The sequence below is a fragment of the Sitophilus oryzae genome, unplaced genomic scaffold, assembly GCF_002938485.1.
Source record: "Sitophilus oryzae breed Bouriz unplaced genomic scaffold, Soryzae_2.0 scaffold_809_pilon_pilon, whole genome shotgun sequence".
NCBI classification, from domain to species: domain Eukaryota; kingdom Metazoa; phylum Arthropoda; class Insecta; order Coleoptera; family Curculionidae; genus Sitophilus; species Sitophilus oryzae.
Window position 1 is genome coordinate 1312932 of NW_022147427.1, and position 20048 is coordinate 1332979.

A 20048-nucleotide genomic window follows, 5' to 3' on the forward strand; every position below is an offset into this window, starting at 1 on the left:
AAACCTCTGTCTCATATAGTTTCTGAGAAATAGAAATTAATTTTCTTAATAAAAGGTCCGATTAAATCTCCGAAACTAAAGTTCCAAGAATGTCGTAAATATATCTACAAATTCATTTACCCACTAGTAGATATATAAAAGCATTTTTGTAACCTCTGTCTCAAATATGTTTGAAAAATAAATTAATTTTATTAAAAAGCTCCGATTAAAATTATATCACCGAAACTAAAGTTTCCAAGAACATGTCGTAATATATCTCGTAACATATTATATAGTCCGTTAATATAGTGTACCCATTAGTAGTTATAAAAGGCATTTTGGTAAACTCCTGTCTCAAATAGTTTCCTGAAAAATAAAATTAATTTTTTTAAAAAAGTCCGATTAAATTAATATCTCCGAAATTAAAGTTCCAAGAAATGTCGTAATATATTTACAAAAAAAGAACATTTCATTTTATAGTGTATAATAAATAGCATTTTTTGGTAAACTTCTCTCTCAAGATAGTTTGCTACTCCCGTTTGGGGCGGTGGTCAAAATTGTCCCTTATATAAAACACAAAGTTTAGTCTCAATGTAATTACACAAAATGACACAAAATTGACACAAGACAGACGTTTACTTCAGATTGTAGGGTAAGCTCATCATTTTGGGAACAATACAATGGTTAAATGATTTTCAGATAACATACGAGAAATCTTAAAAGACTATATCATAAATTAAATATTTGCATATTGTGTATACTGGTTACCCGTTAGATGACCAGTTAGTGTAACCTAGACTAAAAATTACTACCTACTAAAATTTATATAAATTTTTTTTTTTAAAAAATGTATATAAATGATACTTAAATTACTAAATAAATTATTTATTTAAATTTAACGATATTAAAGAAAGCAACAAAAAAAAATAGGGACAATATTTATTAAGTACGCAGGAACGAGAGGGTGCTAATAAAGAGTTTGGTACTTAGCTTTTATTCGTAAGGGTCCCAAAAATTCCCTACGCCCGGATCTGCCGCACAAACAAAAGGCCCAACCACGTGGCTTCCCCTTAGCTTATCTGTTGGTTTGGAACGTCTAAGGTTTGAACAGGAACCTCGCTAGCCAGTCGTGAAAACCCTCGTGGAATCAAGTTGGTGCGTAAAAAGAAAAACCAAACCAAGGTGCCCAAACTGTGGGCGATTTCCTTGGAAATAATACAAAAGATGCGACGCTATTAGTTTCGTCTCAATCCAGCCGTAGTTGTATGATATAAATAATATCAATTAAACGTAGAGAATTATTAACCTTTCCCAAAATCAAATGAAAGGATTTTTCACTCAAAACGTGACTTCACTGCCAGCGTGCCGAAAAGAAAAGAAAAGGAAATCACCAGACAGGTGGGCGCTTGGAATTTTAATCTCGATACCCCCTCCTGATATAAATTTAGCTATAAAATCCCTAGGTACATCCGCAACCAGTTAAGTACCAATGTTGCCAGGAGTAATCCGATAAGGTCGAAACGTCAATGAAATATTTAATATAAAAAAAACCGTTTTTCTCATTTTTACCTGACCTAAAGCCAAGAAAAAATTAAATAAAATATATATTGGGAGGTCAAAGAAAAGAATAAAAAAAAATAAAATATATATATATATATATATATATATATATATATATATATATATATATATATATATATATATATATTTACAGTTATAAAAGAAACAAAGACCATCATTAATTAAAAAATAGGTATGATTATTTGATATTTCTTACCTTTAAAAGCAGATAAATAAAACAATATACCTATTCAACTCGTATGAGGAGGTAATTTAATATTAAAAAATAGGTCTTAATTTCTAAACAATTTTATTTTATAGAACATATCCCCTTTTTTCCTAGGTTTAAAGAGTAGTTTAGTAGGTTTTATATAAATGTTTATTATTTCATTACATTTCAGACAATAAACAGTTATGACTCTTTTTAGGTATATTTATAAGATTTAATATTTTTGTAGGCTTCGTTAAGCTATTCTAGATTCAAATCATAATATAATATGTATAACATTATAGTAGTAACTTTATTCCAAGGATCTCCAATAATAAGCTTTTTAATTCTTTAATATTTATAATTTCAGTCTTAGAAGGCTTGTTTACATTTAAAATTTTAATTTATTATGTTCTAGTAGATCTCACTTTCTATAATTCTCTCCGATTGTTTTTTATAAACTTGCTATTAACTTTAAATTCTAAATTTTTATTTCCTTTAATATTAATCATGTTATTCTAAGTAAAATGTATTCAAGATTAAATCTAAAGGATCTCTCGAATTTGTGTGTCCAAAAACAGTTTTTAAATTAAAAAGCTAAGTTAATGAGGATATGTAATATGAAAATTCTAAACTCTTGTAAATAAAAGGAGCTTGTTAATATATACTAATACAACTCTATTAGGTTCAGAACAAAATTCAGTGGTTCTTATAGAACTAAAGATCCACTAGGACATAATAAATTAAAATTGTAAATGTAAACAAACCTTGGATAGTCTCAGGATGGTGACTAGTGAGGATTGTTAACAAATCCTGATAATTTTCTTACATCTCCCTTCTATACGGGTGTTGTCTTCTACTTGCCCTCTGACTCTCTTGCTCAATATCATCAGTCTGGTGAGGTCTAAAAACAGTTGTAAAAAAATTGTTGTAAATAAAAAACTCCTAATAACATATATACAATATACATAGACAACTATGCTAGCTAGTCTTAGGATACTCACTACTGAGGATTATTAACAAATCCTTGGATATTTTCAGGAAAGCGTTCATTGAGAAGTGTTAATAAATCCTGTGCATCGAAATCTTCTTGCATCACCCTTTGATATGGATGATATCTTATTGTCCTCTGAGTTTGGTTTGTTGTTCCTCTGAGTTGTTCCTCTTGTTGATGTTCATGATCATCAGGTCCGGTGAGGTCTATAATATTGCTGGGGGCCTTGAACAATTGTCACATAAACCCATCATATTTATTTTTGGTGTTCTATGTGACCCCCCATACACAATACTCACCGTTTATACTGAATGGATGAACCATTGCAACTTTTTGTTTGATTCCATCTTGAAGATTATTAGTAATATATTAATAATATGGGATACTATCTTACTTACATTAACAGATATATTTAGATATTATATACTTACTTATATTAATAATATCTTCACTCTTCTTGTAGAGTAAGCTTAACAAAGAAAAATATATATCTTAATTCGCTCTTGTAAACTGTTAATGGAATACACGCTAGCTTGATATTATATATTAAAATTGAAGAAAAATTTTTACATTTTAGAAACATGTGATAGTGATAAGTACGTATTTTGATAGATTATTAGTAATAAAAAATATATACAAAGTAACATATTAATAATACAGAATAATTCGTACTTTGAATAAACATATTGATTATCATATATTAGAATAATAAACATTCAAAACAGATTCAAATTTAAAAATTATTTAATTAGAAAATAGTGTGTTATTGCAATATATTTCGAAGAAAATTTTAGATAAATAATGCGTCAGAATAAATATCCTTCATTTGGAAAATAACCGAAAGAGTAAACAAGATAACAACTTTGCAATCGAGCTAAATGAAAAACATATTAGATTTTGGTAGCAGTACAATTAATTTTATATTATTTTTGTTCATTGTACCTATAATAGAGTTTACAGTTGCCTCCACTTATAATGAGTACCGCTACAGAAATTAATGAAAATTCAACAAGAAAACTGATTATTGTAAGTGGATTAAATTTTTAAATAGCACCCTTTTACTACTGAAAAAATATATTCGACTTAATAAATTAAAAAATGTTAAAAGTTTTTCTAAATTAGAATCAAATTATAGCATCCTAAAATGTTATAAAGAAAGGTTTAAGTTTTATAAGAATATAACAAAAAATAAAAAGCAAAACTTAATTTGGCAAAATTTAGAATCATGTTTCAATGGTCGTATAAAAACTGGAGCAATAATTAATTTAAATATTAAGGAGCCTATTGAATTTTTAATAAAGCTTTTCGATCTTTTGCATTTCAAATTAGAAAAGAACTTAGACATTCTTTACTTAAAGTTAATGTAACCTTTTTAGCAAATTTTTATAAAACCACAAAGTGGTGAGACAACAAAGAATAGAATTATCTATATCAAACCTAGAATAGAATTATTTTTAATAATACAGATTTAAAATTATTTTATAATTATTATCTACATTAAAGATAATATTTTAAATAAACTTGAAGAATTTCAGGAGAGAGATAATGGTTGGAGTCTTTATTAAATTTTAGAATTAAAAGTTAATGTGAATAATTATGTACCAATTAGGAAAAAAACAGTTCTAAAATATGTTAGAACAACACCTGCAGCAAATGCTCCAGTTAAGGGTTCAGCTAGATCAGCTGGATTCGATTTAAAAAGTATAGATGACTGTATAATACCAGCACGAGACAGAAATATAGTAAATACAGGTTTAAAAATTCAAGTATTCAATTCGACCATAACACCCTTTGTTATGGTCGAATTGCAATCCAGATCTGGACTGGCCATAAACAATTTTATCGATGTTGGAGGTATTTTATTTTAATTATAAAATTTCCAATACAACTAATAACAGATACTTATTTTACAGCAGGAGTCGTAGATGAAGACTATAGAGGAATAGTTCAAATTGTTTTGTTTAATCATTCTGAGAACGATTTTATTATAAAGAGAGGTGATCGCATCGCACAGCTGATTTGTGAGAAGATATTCTATCCTGAAGTGCAAGAAGTACAGGCATTTTAAATCATTTATATAAGTAAATTTAAATTTTAATTAATATTATATTTTTCAGAGCATTTGTGATACAGAAAGAGGAGAAGGATCATTCGGATCTACTGGTATATAGCAAATATTAGAACATTTCTCATACAAGATGTGGAGATTTGGATCTACAGACATATCAGTTTTCATATAAGATTATTGTAAAAATATATGTGTTTAAAGTAATCTTGTTTTTAAATTGTTTTTTAAATAAGTACACTGTTCACTAAAAATTATATTTTAGATTCATAGAAATATTGTAATTTACATTTACATATTTAAATTAACTAAATACTCATTATAAGTGGAGGTAATAAAACACTAAAGCAATTTAAATAACTTACATTACATTGGAAAATGTAAAAAATGGAATAATTAATATAAAATAAACGTGTTTAGAAAAATCCTGTTGTTAATTATTATTTTAATTGTTCTTATTCAAATAAGTACACTGTTGAGTAAAATTCATATTTAGATACAGAAAGAAATACAGTAATTTACAACATTAAACTATTGCAAAAACTATATTCATTAAATTAGATATTGTAATATTTATGGAAAATATTAATATAAAAATAAGTGTGCTTATAATTTAATCTATCTTTTCTTATAAAATATATTTCACAAGGCTAGGCTTGGCTCGCACTATGAGTAACAGCGAAAAACATCCTTATCGCAATATTTACTGATAAAACCCGACCCCTTGACCTCTCGGACACAATAATAACTTATCACAATATTTGGAGATAACATAAACAAGATAAAATTAGTATTATTATTGATTGCATCATCGCCTGCAATATTCTTATTGATAACCTTTAACCTTTTAAACACACAGCAACAACATTGCATTTTCCTAAATTTTAAGGAAATTTCTCGTCTATAGCACCCCAACCTATGTAACTCTTATAACATGGCATATATGCAAACTCCCTAAATCTACTAATTTAGATCTGGCAAAGCAGCATTTGCAGTACCCTCCTGCTTACCCTTAAAAACCTACCCTCACCCACCCCCCTAACAATTATATTAAGGCCCTTTTCGATGAAGATTGACCTTCAAATTAGTCAAGGTCAATACTTCTTCGGCTCGTGGACCGATGCTGATGGAAACATGCCATCGAGCAAAAATTGAGCCAGTATCCCGCTAGCTATACTACTTACGATGATCGTAATTACTTTGATGTAATTACTTCGACAATGAAATCATACCACCGAAATAAATCTTAAGTACTCGTACAATTGTTTGACCCGTCGATCGATTTAGATGAAAAAAATCTTTAGGTACTTCTGTATATGTATAACCATATGCGAAAATGTCAAAAATTGACATGTTATGATATGTCATTCTATTGAGGGTGCATCAACACTATCCTAAAAACGGCGTATCGGCGTATCGGCGTAACGGCGTAACGACCTTGAATAGATTTCCAGTAATTCTATTGAACGCAAATGGTCTCGACAACAAAACTGTGAGTGAATATATTGAGCTTACATCGTTATGTATGAAACAAAATTGTTTTCAATTTAATAACAACTTTTTTGAACAGCGGGAAGGTACAGAAATGGGTAATCCATTGTCTCCATTTTTGGCTAATTTATTCATGAGCAGGTTTGAAGTGGAGGCTAAGAATCAGTTTGGGTATTTTCCAAGAGTATGGTTTAGGTATGTGGATGATATTTTTGCTGTTTTTGACACACATTCAGACACTATAGATAATTTATTTCTAAGTTAAATAATCGTTTTCCTTCCATTAAATTTACGCATGAAATTGAGAACGACAGATTACCATTTCTAGATGTATTAGTTATTAGAAATACTAATAATTGCCTGGAATTTGATATCTATAGGAAAAATACGACCACACGCAGATAGAATCACATCATAGTGTTGAACATAAAATGGCTAGTTTAAATTTCTTAGTTCATAGATTACTTAGTTTCCCACTTTCCAACGAAAGCTATGAAATAGAAAGAGATTACATTAGGAATGTAGCTGAGTGGATATTCTATTCTAGCACCATGGATATTCTCCTTCACTAGTTGATAAATTAATTAGAAAACGTAGGTATAGGTTTGGCTTGGTAATGATTTCTGAAAATTCGACTTTTCAAGTGGAGAAAGATACGTCTAAATATTTTTCGATACCGTTTGATAGAGAGTTATCCCGTGGTCTAAAAGGAATTTTAAGAATGTCAATTATAAACTTGTGTATAGTGCTAATAATAAATTACAACAATTATTAGGTAATCCAAAAGATAAAACACCTCCACTGGAAAGGTCGGGTATTTATGAAATTTCTTGTAAAGATTGTAATCAGAAATATGTTGGGCAAACTAGGAGATCAATATTAACTAGATTTAAAGAACATTTAGCTCAGATAAGATATGGTAGACCGGATAAATCTTGCGTTGCCGAACATATTGTTGATAATGAACATTGTATAGATCTTAATAATTTAAAATTAATTAAACAAGTCTCAAATTACAGGCAATTAGATGCATATGAAAGCATCATAATTAATAAATGTAAAGATAGTATGAACAGAGTCAACGGTCCAATTCCTTCAAGTTCTTTGTTCCTACTACTCTAGTGGCGGAAATCTAACTGTTACGCTCAGTAGGCTCTGACTTGGTTGGCTAGATTTTGCCACGCCCACTCGGTGCCCACTGAGCGAGTATATAAACGCTCAACTTGTAGATTGTACTTTAGTTTATAATCATCTGCTGATGATGCTAACATGGTTAGCGAAACGCGCGTCCAGTGTAAAAGTAAAAGTGTTTTGGTGTATTATGGTGATTTAGTGTTTTTATTTTGCTGTGTAACATCAAAGGTTCCAACCCTCAACTGTAATAATTCTATTGGCTGAAAAATTCATCTGTCAAATTCATCTGTCAAAAATTTCAGCTAATAGAATTACTGGAAATCGATTCAAGGTCGTTACGCCGATACGCCGTTTTTAGGATAGTGTGGATGCACCCTCGGAGTGTAATTTTGTATCGAATAATGTCAAAACACAAATACGGCGACTGATTTAAACGAAAAAAATTAGGTACTACTACAACGAAATCATAGTACCGAAATAAACTTCTAGGTACACGTACAATTCTTTGATACGACGATCTGTTTTCTGAGACGAAAAACATTTTTAGGTACTTCTACGTAAATTTCTAGATACTCGTACAATTTTTGACCCATCGATCGATTTAGATGAAAAAAATCTTTAGGTACTTCTGTAACGTATTATAATAGTACCGAAATGAATTTCTGGGTACCTACTCGTACAATTTTTTGACACGATGATCGATTTAGATGAAAAAAACTTTAGGTACTTCTGCAACGAAATCATAGCATCGAAATAAATATTTAGGTACTCGTACAATTTTTTGACACGAAGATCGATTCCGACGATTGTCATTTCAAAGGTAATTTGACGCCGTTTTTTGGAATCATATTCCGACGAAAATATTTTTAGGTGCTTCTACAACGAAATCATAGCACCGAAATAAATTTTTAGGTACTCGTACAATTTTTGACCCTTCGCGTCGCGTCGCCTCGATCGATTTAGATGAAAAAAATATGTAGGTACTTCTATAACGAAATAATTGCACGAAATAAAATTTTAGGTACTCGTACAATTTTTTGACACGGTGATCGATTTAGATGAAAAAAACTTTAGATACTCGTACAATTTTTTGACACGACGATCGATTCTGACGATTTTCATTTCAAAGGTAATTTGACGCCGTTTTTTGGAATCATATATATGCAATGTTTATACTTATCTAATAAGTAAAGTGTATTCATTTAGAATATTAAGAGATTCAGACGAAAAAATTAAAATTGGTAGTAAGTATTCTTTAAGATTGTTTCTACAAGTTTTATTTAAAAATTGTAACAGAGAACTATTATTAGTATAGGGCCCCTCTCGAACCGCTTGGACGAGTCCATTATAAAAAAGAACGAGGGACAGTAGGTAGAAAAAACATATGATTTGATTTGTCACGGAAACGTAAAGTTTGTTAATAAAAGTGTTTTGTTGAAATTCTTGGAGTTTTATCATAAAGTTTATGGTTCGACACCCAACAAAATATAAATAATTTAAAGTCTAGTCTCTGGCAAGTTGAGTTTGGATGAAACTGTAAACAAAATGTTTAAAAGTGTAATGTAATAATTTAAATTTAAATAAAATTCGTATAGTAGTAAAGTAGTAAAAAAAGTGTAGGTCTAAAAGCATGAACTTCTGGGAATTCCCTATTTATATAGTCTAGGAACCACCTACTTTTCTGGGAAACGCATACTTTCAAGTTCAATTTATTAGAATTGTGATTAAAAGAAAGCACTATTCTCATTCATATTGCGATTAATGAATATCAATATTAATAATATTATACTACCATATATTACTCAAATTAAGTTTTCGAATACATAGTAAGTAAACATATGTAAAATCGTTATTTTTGGGGCTTACTCAACCGGGTCTCACAATGCAAATTCACCTCAAATATCCCTTTAGTTGGTCATTGGCAAGCACTCTCTCATTGTATCATTGATCACAAATATTTACATCGCTTGCCAATGAATCATACTGTTTTCTCTAATCGACTTTCAAATAGTGTTTTAGCATTACTAGATAAATAAATAGAGAGTTTCTGAAGGAAAGCATATTCTTTATTAGACTAGTGAATAAATAAAAGCATTATCATAACAAACTTATTTTCCACAAGTTTTACACATAGATAGAAGATAGAACATATTATAGAGATGCAACCATAGAACGTGTTTGTCATATTTATATGGTGTTGGTAGATAGCATCCAACCGTAAACTGAATATACAACGGATTACTGTAGCAATCAACATTTTTGTTACACTAAAATTACTATTTTAGATCTTAGTGAACGTAGTAATGTAATAAAAAATTAATTATTGTACTGATTAACTACCATATAATTGAGAAAAAAAAACGGCGGCAGCGGTGGCATGAAATGAAGATTGCTATCATTTTATACCGGGTGCGTCTCAAAAGTGGCTCACCGCTAAGTAGTGAGTTTATGGGATACCTCCTCCGAGAGAGGAGGTTACCCCATATTCAGAGGAGGAGGAGGTTATAAACAAACAAGAAGAAAGAGCAGGAATTCATAAATTAAGAGGAGGTGGTGGATCTTTTCGGTATTGGTATGAACTTTTCGCTTATAGAGATGAGGAATAAAACAAAAATATATTAATATCGATATATTATTAACATTTACAACATCGAGCATACATCCTTAGGCAGGAGGGAGGGAAAGAGAACACAGAGAGACAGAGACAGAGACAGAAACAGAGACAGAGACAGACAGAGACAGAGACAGAGACAGACACAGACAGAGACAGACAGACAGACAGACAGACAGACAGACAGACAGACAGACAGAGAGACAGAGACAGAGACAGAGACAGAGACAGACAGACAGACAGACAGACAGACAGACAGACAGACAGAGAAAGAAAGAGCTTTATTATGCTTGCTTATCCCCACTTACACTTGCTCTCACTATATTAGTGTCTAGTCATATAGTAAAATTTCGTATTATAAAAGTGAATCTCTTCTACATATCAAGAGTAATGCACAATAAGAAAAAACTAGCTAATGTTGTTAGATTGTTAATTCGAAAGTATACATATTTCCATCAAACGATTAGCAGCCAAGTAATTTTAATTAATCAAAGATTTATTTTATCCATTGAAAGAAGACTGCCATCGGATAGTTGAGTTCTGTGCTGATTATTTACTAAAACGGTTTAATCTTTTTGAATTTGTGCGCGCATTTGGTCAAACATATTTTGCAAGTGAACTAACACACATTGTTCCATACCTGAGACTAACGAAGAATTCCAAAGTTATAATAGAAATTTTAAAGGTTTTCAAGAGATTCCATTTGGATGACGCTAGAGATCAGTTACTACGAAGATTTAAGGGCAAGTTATCACAACCCTTAGAAGTTGGAAGCACAGTATCAAGAAAACATAGACCTCTTCGTCAATATCATACTCCAAAATATTTAAAAACTATATTCTGTTTTAAAGTGAAAATGTCAAGTGGAGAATATTGAACTTCTATTAGTGTTGGTAATATGTATTCATCAAGAATTTTATAAATCATTTAAAAAAAAAAAAAAAAAAAAAAAAAAAAAAAAAATGGAAAAAATATATTATGATGTGATTCTTAAATATGAAAGAGGTATGCATGTTTGTGCACAATATTATGAAAATGATAATATATTAGAATTATTCTCTGTAATGATAGACTTAGGATTTATAAACTCAAATAACATATCTACAATCTGTTTTGCCCACAGTGCAAATTTTAAATTGCCGCCCTCATATCTGCATGTAATAAAAATAAGTTAAAATAATTTTATAACAAAAATAATAGAAAAAGGTTAATGATAAATACAAACATATCTTCATGATCTCCCAACATTGCGTCATATCGGAGTCGTCGTGTCGTGGCTCAAGTACCTACCTGCCGATGCTGAAGATATCAGCCAGGCACCTGAATGTCAGTCAGGCCTGTGCCGATGTTACCGGCTAAAGTAGCGTTGTCATAGTAAACACTGATATCGCATTGTGGGTTCGATTACAGCGTTACAAAGAAATTTCAGATGTCGCTGTGGCACAGATGCGACGAGAATATAATTTCCACACAATATGGCAGGACATTATAGTAGAAATAAGGAGCAGTGTCGCCTGTGGGACACTGTTTGTACGCAGAATTGTTCGTCTAATTTCTAATAGTAAATAGCTTATAATAAAGTAATATCGTGGAAGCCTGGTCGAAATAAAACCTCCTATTTTTATATAAATGGGACAAATTAAACGGTCAGACCCGGGGTATATCGGACGAAAAATGTTCACTGGATGCCTTCAGGCCCTGATGCTGGACCGTTTAATTTGTCCCATTTATATAAAAAATAGAGGTTTATTCGTTTTCGCCAGACCCACGACGTTGCCGCTTTTAATTCTCAAATATTTATATTAGAATTAGACGAACGGACCTTTTGACGCGGTAATTGATCACAGTGCAGAAGTAAAAACGGTGCATTTCTGCTATAGTGAATATTATTGTACTTTTTGTTAGTATTAGATATATTCTGTCTTATAAATGCATTTGTACGAAAGCTTTTTTATCTGAAATTTCTTTTGTAATAAGCATAATCAAGTTACAATGCATTATCAATTTCGTTTAGTAGGTTTTGTAAGTGTTTACTAAGTGACAATGGAACCCTGTTTATTATCTTTATACTTTAAAAGAAAAAAAAGTTTAGGCTACTTTACACGAGCTTTGCCGACGAAATCATAAATACCTGAAATAATTTAGATACTCGTACAATTTTTTGATACGACGATCGATTCCGACAAAAAAAATGAGTTACTTCTACAATGATATCGTAGCATCGATATAAATATTTAGGTAGGTACTTGTACAATTTTTTGACACGACGATCGATTCCGACGACTGTCATTTCTAAGGTAATTTGACGCCGTTTTTTGGAATCATATATGCCATGTGTATACTTATCTTATAAGTAAAGTGTATTCATTTAGAATATTAAGAGATTTAGAAGAAAAAAATCAAAATAGGTAGTAAGTATTTTTTGATTGTTTCTACAAGTTTTATTTAAAAATTGTAACAGAGAACTATTATTATTATAGGGCCCCTCTCGGACGGCTTGGACGAGTCCATTATAAAAAAGAGCGAGGGACAGTAGGTAGAAAAAACATATGATTTGATTTGTCACGGAAACGTGAAGCTTATTAATAAAAGTGTTTTGTTGAAATTCTTCGAGTTTTATCATAAAGTTTATGGTTCGACACTAAACAAAATAATTGTAACGAATCCCCGTCACAAAATATAAATAATTTAAAGTCTAATCTCGCGAGTTGAGTTTGGATGAAACTGTAAACAAAATGTTTAATAGTGTAATGTAATCATTTAAATTTAAATACCGATAGCAGTAAAGTAGTAAAAAAGTGTAGGTTTAAAAGCATGAACTTTTGGGAATTCCCTATTTGTATTGTCTGGGAACCACCTACTTTCCTGTGGGAACCACTTACTTTTCTGGGAAACATACTTTCAAGTTCAATTTATTAGAATTGTGATTAAAAGAAAGCACTATTTCTCATTCATATTGGTATTTAATTGAATATTAATATTACAATATTATACTACCATATATTACTCAAATTAAGTTTTCGAATACATATAGTAAGTAAACATAGATAGAAGATAGAACATATTATAGAGATGCAACCATAGAACGTGTTTGTCATATTTATATGGTGTTGGTAAATAGCATCCAACCGTAAACTGAATATACAACGTATTATTGTAGCAATCAACATTTTTGTTACACTAAAATTACTATTTTAGATCTTAGTGAACGTAGTAATGTAATAAAATTAATTATTGTACTGATTAACTACCATATAATCGAAAAAAAACGGCGTCAGCGGTAGCATGAAATGAAGATTGCTGTCATTTTATACCGGGTGCGTCTCAAAAGTGACTCACCGCTATAACTTTTTAATTTTTTTTTAGATAAAAAAACGAGATTTGGTATGTAAGTATATGACATAAATTAGGAATTATTGACGTATTCAATTGTTTTTGGTCACTTCTTGTTTCACCGGAAATGACTACAACTTTTGATTTTTAAATGACACCCCCGGTATGTTTTTGCATTATTTGATAGAAAATGACACTATGAATCGAATGACATATCATATGTCAACTTTTGACATTCTCGCTTTAAAAAAATTGTATTTTAAATTTCAATCTGTGTTAAAAACACTAATTTTTAATCAAGGAGCCTTAGAAAAATAGATTTGATAATCTAATGATTTTCGTGTCTTGTCCGGGCCCGTTCTTATAAGATGCCCAAATCGTATTTTTAATCTCAATTTTTCCAAACGGAACAAGGGAGGCTCGTTAGCATATTTGGAAAAAGCATTTTGTACGAATAATTTGGTACCACATACATGGTATTTCGAGTCAAATTGTCATTATGAACCGCATGTTACAATTTCAAATAAACCATATGCGAAAATGTAAAAAAACTGACATATTATGATATGTCATTCTCTTGAGGGTGCATCCACAATATCCTAAAAACGGCGTATCGGCGTAACGGCCTTGAATAGATTTCCAGTAATTCTATTGGCGGATGGGTCTCAAAAGTGGTCCACAATCGCTATCTTTTTATTTATTTTTTTTTGATAAAAAAACGAGATTTGGTATGTTAGTATATGACATAAATTGGAATTGATTGACTACAACTTTTGATTATTAAATGACACCCCCGGTATGTTTTTACATTATTTGATAGAAAATGACACTCTGAATAGAATAATATATCATATGTCAACTTTTGACATTTTCGCTTAAAAAATAGTATTTTAAATTTCTATCTATTATAGAGTGACATGGATGTGTTAAAAACACTAATTTTTAATAAAGGAGCTTTGGAAAAATAGATTTTATAGTCTAATGATTTTCGTGTCTTGTCCGGGCCCGTTATAAGATATCAAAATCGAATTTTTAATCCTATCTCAATTTTTTCAAACGGAACAAAGGTGGCTCATTAGCATATTTGGAAAAAGCATTTTTCTACGAATAATTTGGTACCACAATTTGGTACTTGAGTCAAATTGTCATTATGAACCGCATGTTAAAAATAAATCATATGTGAAAATGTCAAAAATTAACATATTTATGATATGCCATTCTATTCAGTGTGATTTTCTATCGAATAATGTAAAAATATACCGGGGGTGCCATTTAAAAATAAAAAGTTGTAGTCATTTCCGGTGAAACAGGAAGTGATCAAAAACAATTGAATACGTCAATCAATCCTAATTTATGTTATATACTAACATACCAAAACTCGATTTTTTATCTGACAAAATAAAAGAAGTTGTAGGGGTGAGCTACTCTTGAGACGCACCCGGTATACGACGATCGATTTAAATGAAAATAATTTTTAAATACTTCTACAACGAAGTCATAGTATCGAAATAAATTTCTAGGTACTCGTACATTTTTTTGACACGACGATCGATTTAGACGAAAAAATTTTAAGTACTTCTACAGCCAAATCACAGCATCGAAATAATTTTGTAGTTACTCCTACAATTCTTTGACACGACGCGACGATCCCTGATCGATTTAGATGAAAAAAAAATTAGGTACTTCTACAACGAAATCATAGCATCGAAGTAAATTTGTAGGTACTCGTACAATTTTTGACCCGCCGATCGAAATAATTTTGTTTCTAGTATTTATTAGCCGAACGACCGGTTTCGACAATAAAGTTTAGTTACTTCTACAAATCCAGACAGCAACAAAAAAAGATTAGAGACCGTAAATTATTGATATTTTTAAATGAAACTAGTAGGAATAATTTTAAAGAATACTTATTTTCATTTTTTTTGCCTGAATTTCTTAATATTCTAATTAGAGTATGAGCATTGAAGCTTACCAACATATAACACGGCTATATATCTTCATTTCCCTTTAATAGTTTGCTTGCGTGTTGCCGGTTCTTGGCCCTGAATATCGATTCAACGTAAATCGGCTTATACACCTAGTACTAATGTCGAAGGTGCAATGTCGGTGTACCCGCAATCGTGATATAAAAACATATAAACCATTTTCCAGGCCCAGCTGAAATTTGGTCAGTGGTTATCGTCTAGAACGGTTTCCCCCCCACTTCCCTGACCAAATTTCAGCTGGGCCTGAAAAATGGTTTATGCTTTTTATATACGATTGGGGGTACACCGACATTGTCACTGGGCGGCGCCAACCTTCGACATTGGTACAGGCGTATAAGCCGCTTTACGTTGAATCGATGTATTCAGACCCAAGAACCGGCAACACGGTAAAGCAAACTATTAAAGGGAAACGAAGATATAGCCGTGTTATATTTGGTAGAAAACAAAATGCTCATACTCTAATTAGAATATTAAGAAATTCAGACGAAAAAAATGAAAATAAGTATTCTTATAAAATTATTCCTACTAGTTTCATTTAAAAATATCAATAATTTACGGTCTAATCTTTTTTTTTGAATTGCTGTCATCACCGGATTGGTAGAAGTAACTAAACAAAGAATTATTACACTTTGTTAATTGTCAAGAGACAAGGCTAGCTTTCTCTTGGTTGGTTCGCTGTTCCCCTCACACTATCACTTGCCTTACTAATTGTCTTGGGGGTTTTTGGTTGACCACTAAAAACCTTTAAGTCAAAGAAAATTCGAATTATTAGAATTTTTACACTAACAGTGTGTCGACTTTCGAGCACTCATACAATTCTCACCCATCGCGTGGTGATGAGTTGTTGTGTAGGTGGTGAGTGGGACGGTGGTTTCCACCCGGAGATTTTTTGTCTCATTTCGTTGTTTATGTATGCAACGGAATGTTGACCATATCTTTTATAGATGCTTTTATTGTCGAAACCGGTCGTTCGGCTAATAAATACTAGAAACAAAATTATTTCGATCGGCGGGTCAAAAATTGTACGAGTACCTACAAATTTACTTCGATGCTATGATTTTGTTGTAGAAGTAGCTAATTTTTTTTTCATCTTAATCGATCAGCGATCGTCGCGCCGTGTCAAAGAATTGTAGGAGTAACTACAAAATTATTTCGATGCTGTGATTTCACTGTAGAAGTACCTAAAATTTTTTTGTCTAAATCGATCGTCGTGTCAAAAAAATGTACCTAGTAGAGTACTTAGAAATGTATTTCGATACTATGACTTCGTTGTAGAAGTATTTAAAAATTATTTTCATTTAAATCGATCGTCGTATACCGGGTGCGTCTCAAAAGTAGCTCACCCCTACAACTTTTTTAATTTTGTCAGATAAAAAATCGAGTTTTGGTATGTTAGTTTATATCATAAATTAGGATTGATTGACGTATTCAATTGTTTTTGGTCACTTCCTGTTTCACCGGAAATGACTACAACTTTTGATTTTTAAATGGGACCCCCGGTATATTTTTACATTATTCGATAGAAAATCACACTGAATAGAATGGCATATCATAAATATGTTAATTTTTGACATTTTCACATATATGATTTATTTGTAACATGCGGTTCATAATGACAATTTGACTCAAGTACCAAATTGTGGTACCAAATTATTCGTAGAAAAATACTTTTTCCAAATATGCTAACGAGCCACCTTTGTTCTGTTTGAAAAAATTGAGATATGATTAAAAATTCGATTTTGATATCTTATAACAGGCACAGACAAGACACGAAAATCATTAGACTATCAAATCTATTTTTCCAAAGCTCCTTGATTAAAAATTAGTGTTTTTAACACATCCATGGCACTCTATAATAGATAGAAATTTAAAATACTATTTTTTAAGCGAAAATGTCAAAAGTTGACATATGATATATTATTCTATTCAGAGTGTCATTTTCTATCGAATAATGTAAAGACATACCGGGGGTGTCATTTAATAATCAAAAGTTGTAGTCATTTCCGGTGAAACTGGAAGTGACCAAAAACAATTGAATACCTCAATCAATTCCAATTTATGTCATATACAAACATACCAAATCTCGTTTTTTTATCCAAAAAAAATAAATAAAAAAGATATAGCGGTGGACCACTTTTGAGACGCATCCGCCAATAGAATTACTGGAAATCTATTCAAGGCCGTTACGCCGTTACGCCGATACGCCGTTTTTAAGATAGTGTGGATTTTTCGAATACCTAAAGATTTTTTTCATCTAAATCGATCGATGGGTCAAAAATTGTACGAGTACCTAGAAATTTACGTAGAAGTACCTAAAAATGTTTTTCGCCTCAGAAAACAGATCGTCGTATCAAAGAATTGTACGAGTACCTAGGAATGTATTTCGGTACTATGATTTCGTTGTAGTAGTACCTAAAAATTTTTTCGTTTAAATCGGTCGTCGTATTTGTGTTTAGACATTATTTGATATAAAATTACACTCTGAGGGTGCATCCACACTATCTTAAAAACGACGTAACGGCGTGACGACCTTGAATCGATTTCGAGTAATTCTACTGGCTGAAATTTTTGACAGATGAATTTGACAGATAAAATTTATGACAGATGAATTTTTCAGCCAATACAATTACTGGAAATCTATTCAAGGTCGTTACGCCGTTACGCCGATACGCCGTTTTTAGGATAGTGTGGATGCACCCTCAATAGAATGACATATCATAATATGTCAATTTTTGATATTTTCGCATATGGTTGTTAGATTTTAATTAATTTGATCTATCTATTTCGTAAATTACCAAAAATAATACAACAATTATCCAAAAAGTGAATATATTGATCTGTCACATACAGAGGAAAATAATCAACTAATTTAAATATTGTTATCGAACACAGTCTCGGATATATGCTTCGGTCATCATTTCTCCGATATTATGGCTGGGCGGCAGCGGCGTTGCCGCAAATTACTTTATCTTAAGAGTTTGGCCTTCTCAGGTTACATCAGGTGATTTGGATTTGTTAATTAAGTCGAGCTTTATGACGTTGCTTCTCTGTGTATGACATCATCAAACAAGGGGTATCTAACATGGTTATACATATACAGAAGTACCTAAAGTTTTTTTTCATCTAAATCGATCATCGTGTCGAAAAATTGTATGAGTACCTAAAAATTTATTTCGGTACTATGATTTCGTTGTAGTAGTACCTAAAGTTTTTTTCGTCTAAATCGATCGTCGTGTCAAAGAATTGTACGAGTACCTAAAAATTTATTTCGTGCTATGAATTCGTTGTAGAACTGCCTAAAGTGTTTTTTCGTCTAAATCGATCGTCGTGTTAAAAAATTGTACGAGTACCTAAAAATTTATTTCGTGCTATGATTACGTTATGGAAGTACCTAAATATTTTTTGTCGATGTTATGATTTCGTCGCAGAAGTACCTAAAGTTTTTTTTTTCATCTAAATCGATCATCGTGTCGAAAAATTGTACGAGTAGGTACCCAGAAATTTATTTCGGTACTATTATAATACGTTACAGAAGTACCTAAAGATTTTTTCATCCTACTCATTACAAATTGATAGAATGGGTTAAAAATTGTACGAGTACCTAGAAATTTACGTAGAAGTACCTAAAAATGTTTTTCGCCTCAGAAAACAGATCGTGGTATCAAAGAATTGTACGAGTACCTAGGAATGTATTTCGGTACTATGATTTCGTTGTAGTAGTACCTAAATTTTTTTCGTTTAAATCAGTCGTCGTATTTGTGTTTTGACATTATTCGATACAAAATTACATTCTGGTGCATCCAATACTCCGTTCTTGAGGCGTAATGTAGCGTAACGATTTGAATCGATTTCCAGTAATTCTATTAGCTGAACTTTTTGACAGATGAATTTGACATATAAAATTTCTGACAGATGAATTTTTCAGCCAATAGAATTACTGGAAATCTATTCAAGGTCATTACGCCGTTACGCCGATACGCCGTTTTTAGGATAGTGTGGATGCACCCTCAATAGAATGACATCATATGTCAATTTTTGACATTTTCGCATATGGTTATACATATACAGAAGTACCTAAAGTTTTTTTTCATCTAAATCGATCATCGTGTCGAAAAATTGTACGAGTACCCAAAAATTTATTTCGGTACTATGATTTCGTTGTAGTAGTACTTAAAGTTTTTTTTCGTCTAAATCGATCGTAGTTTCAAAGAATTGTACGAGTACCTAAAAAATTATTTCGTGCTATGATTACGTTATAGAAGTACCTAAAGATTTTTTTCATCAAATCGATCGACGGGTCAAAGAATTGTACGAGTACCTAAAGATTTATTTCGGTGGTATGATTTCATTGTCGAAGTAATTACATCAAAATAATTACGATCATCGTATACCTATATGATAGTGACTGTACGATAAGGCCGTTTTGTATGATATTTCTCCCCACAGGAAAAAGTTTAAACAAAAAGGTACCGTAGGATCGAAAAAAAGCGGCGTCAAGTTGGCTTGGAAATGACGATCGATGACATTCACCATATAATTTTACATATAAAATGACAGCAATTTCCATTTCATAGCCATCGCTGACGCCGTTTTTTTTTCGATCATAAATATGATAGAATTCAGTTATTTCACAATAATTAATTTTATTACATTATTTCGTTCAGTGAGATCTAAAATAGTAATTTCAG

General features: G+C 31.3%; 1 protein-coding gene across 1 annotated transcript; it reads left to right on the forward strand.

The window, feature by feature from the left end:
- The first annotated feature begins 1300 nt into the window (after positions 1–1300).
- LOC115888942 (probable deoxyuridine 5'-triphosphate nucleotidohydrolase) lies at positions 1301–4954 on the forward strand. Its single transcript, XM_030908832.1, has 4 exons — positions 1301–1377; positions 4351–4595; positions 4655–4800; positions 4859–4954. The coding sequence occupies exons 1-4, from the start codon at positions 1301–1303 to the stop codon at positions 4910–4912; spliced, it is 522 nt and encodes a 173-aa protein (XP_030764692.1). The 3' UTR covers positions 4913–4954.
- Positions 4955–20048: the final 15094 nt, after the last annotated feature.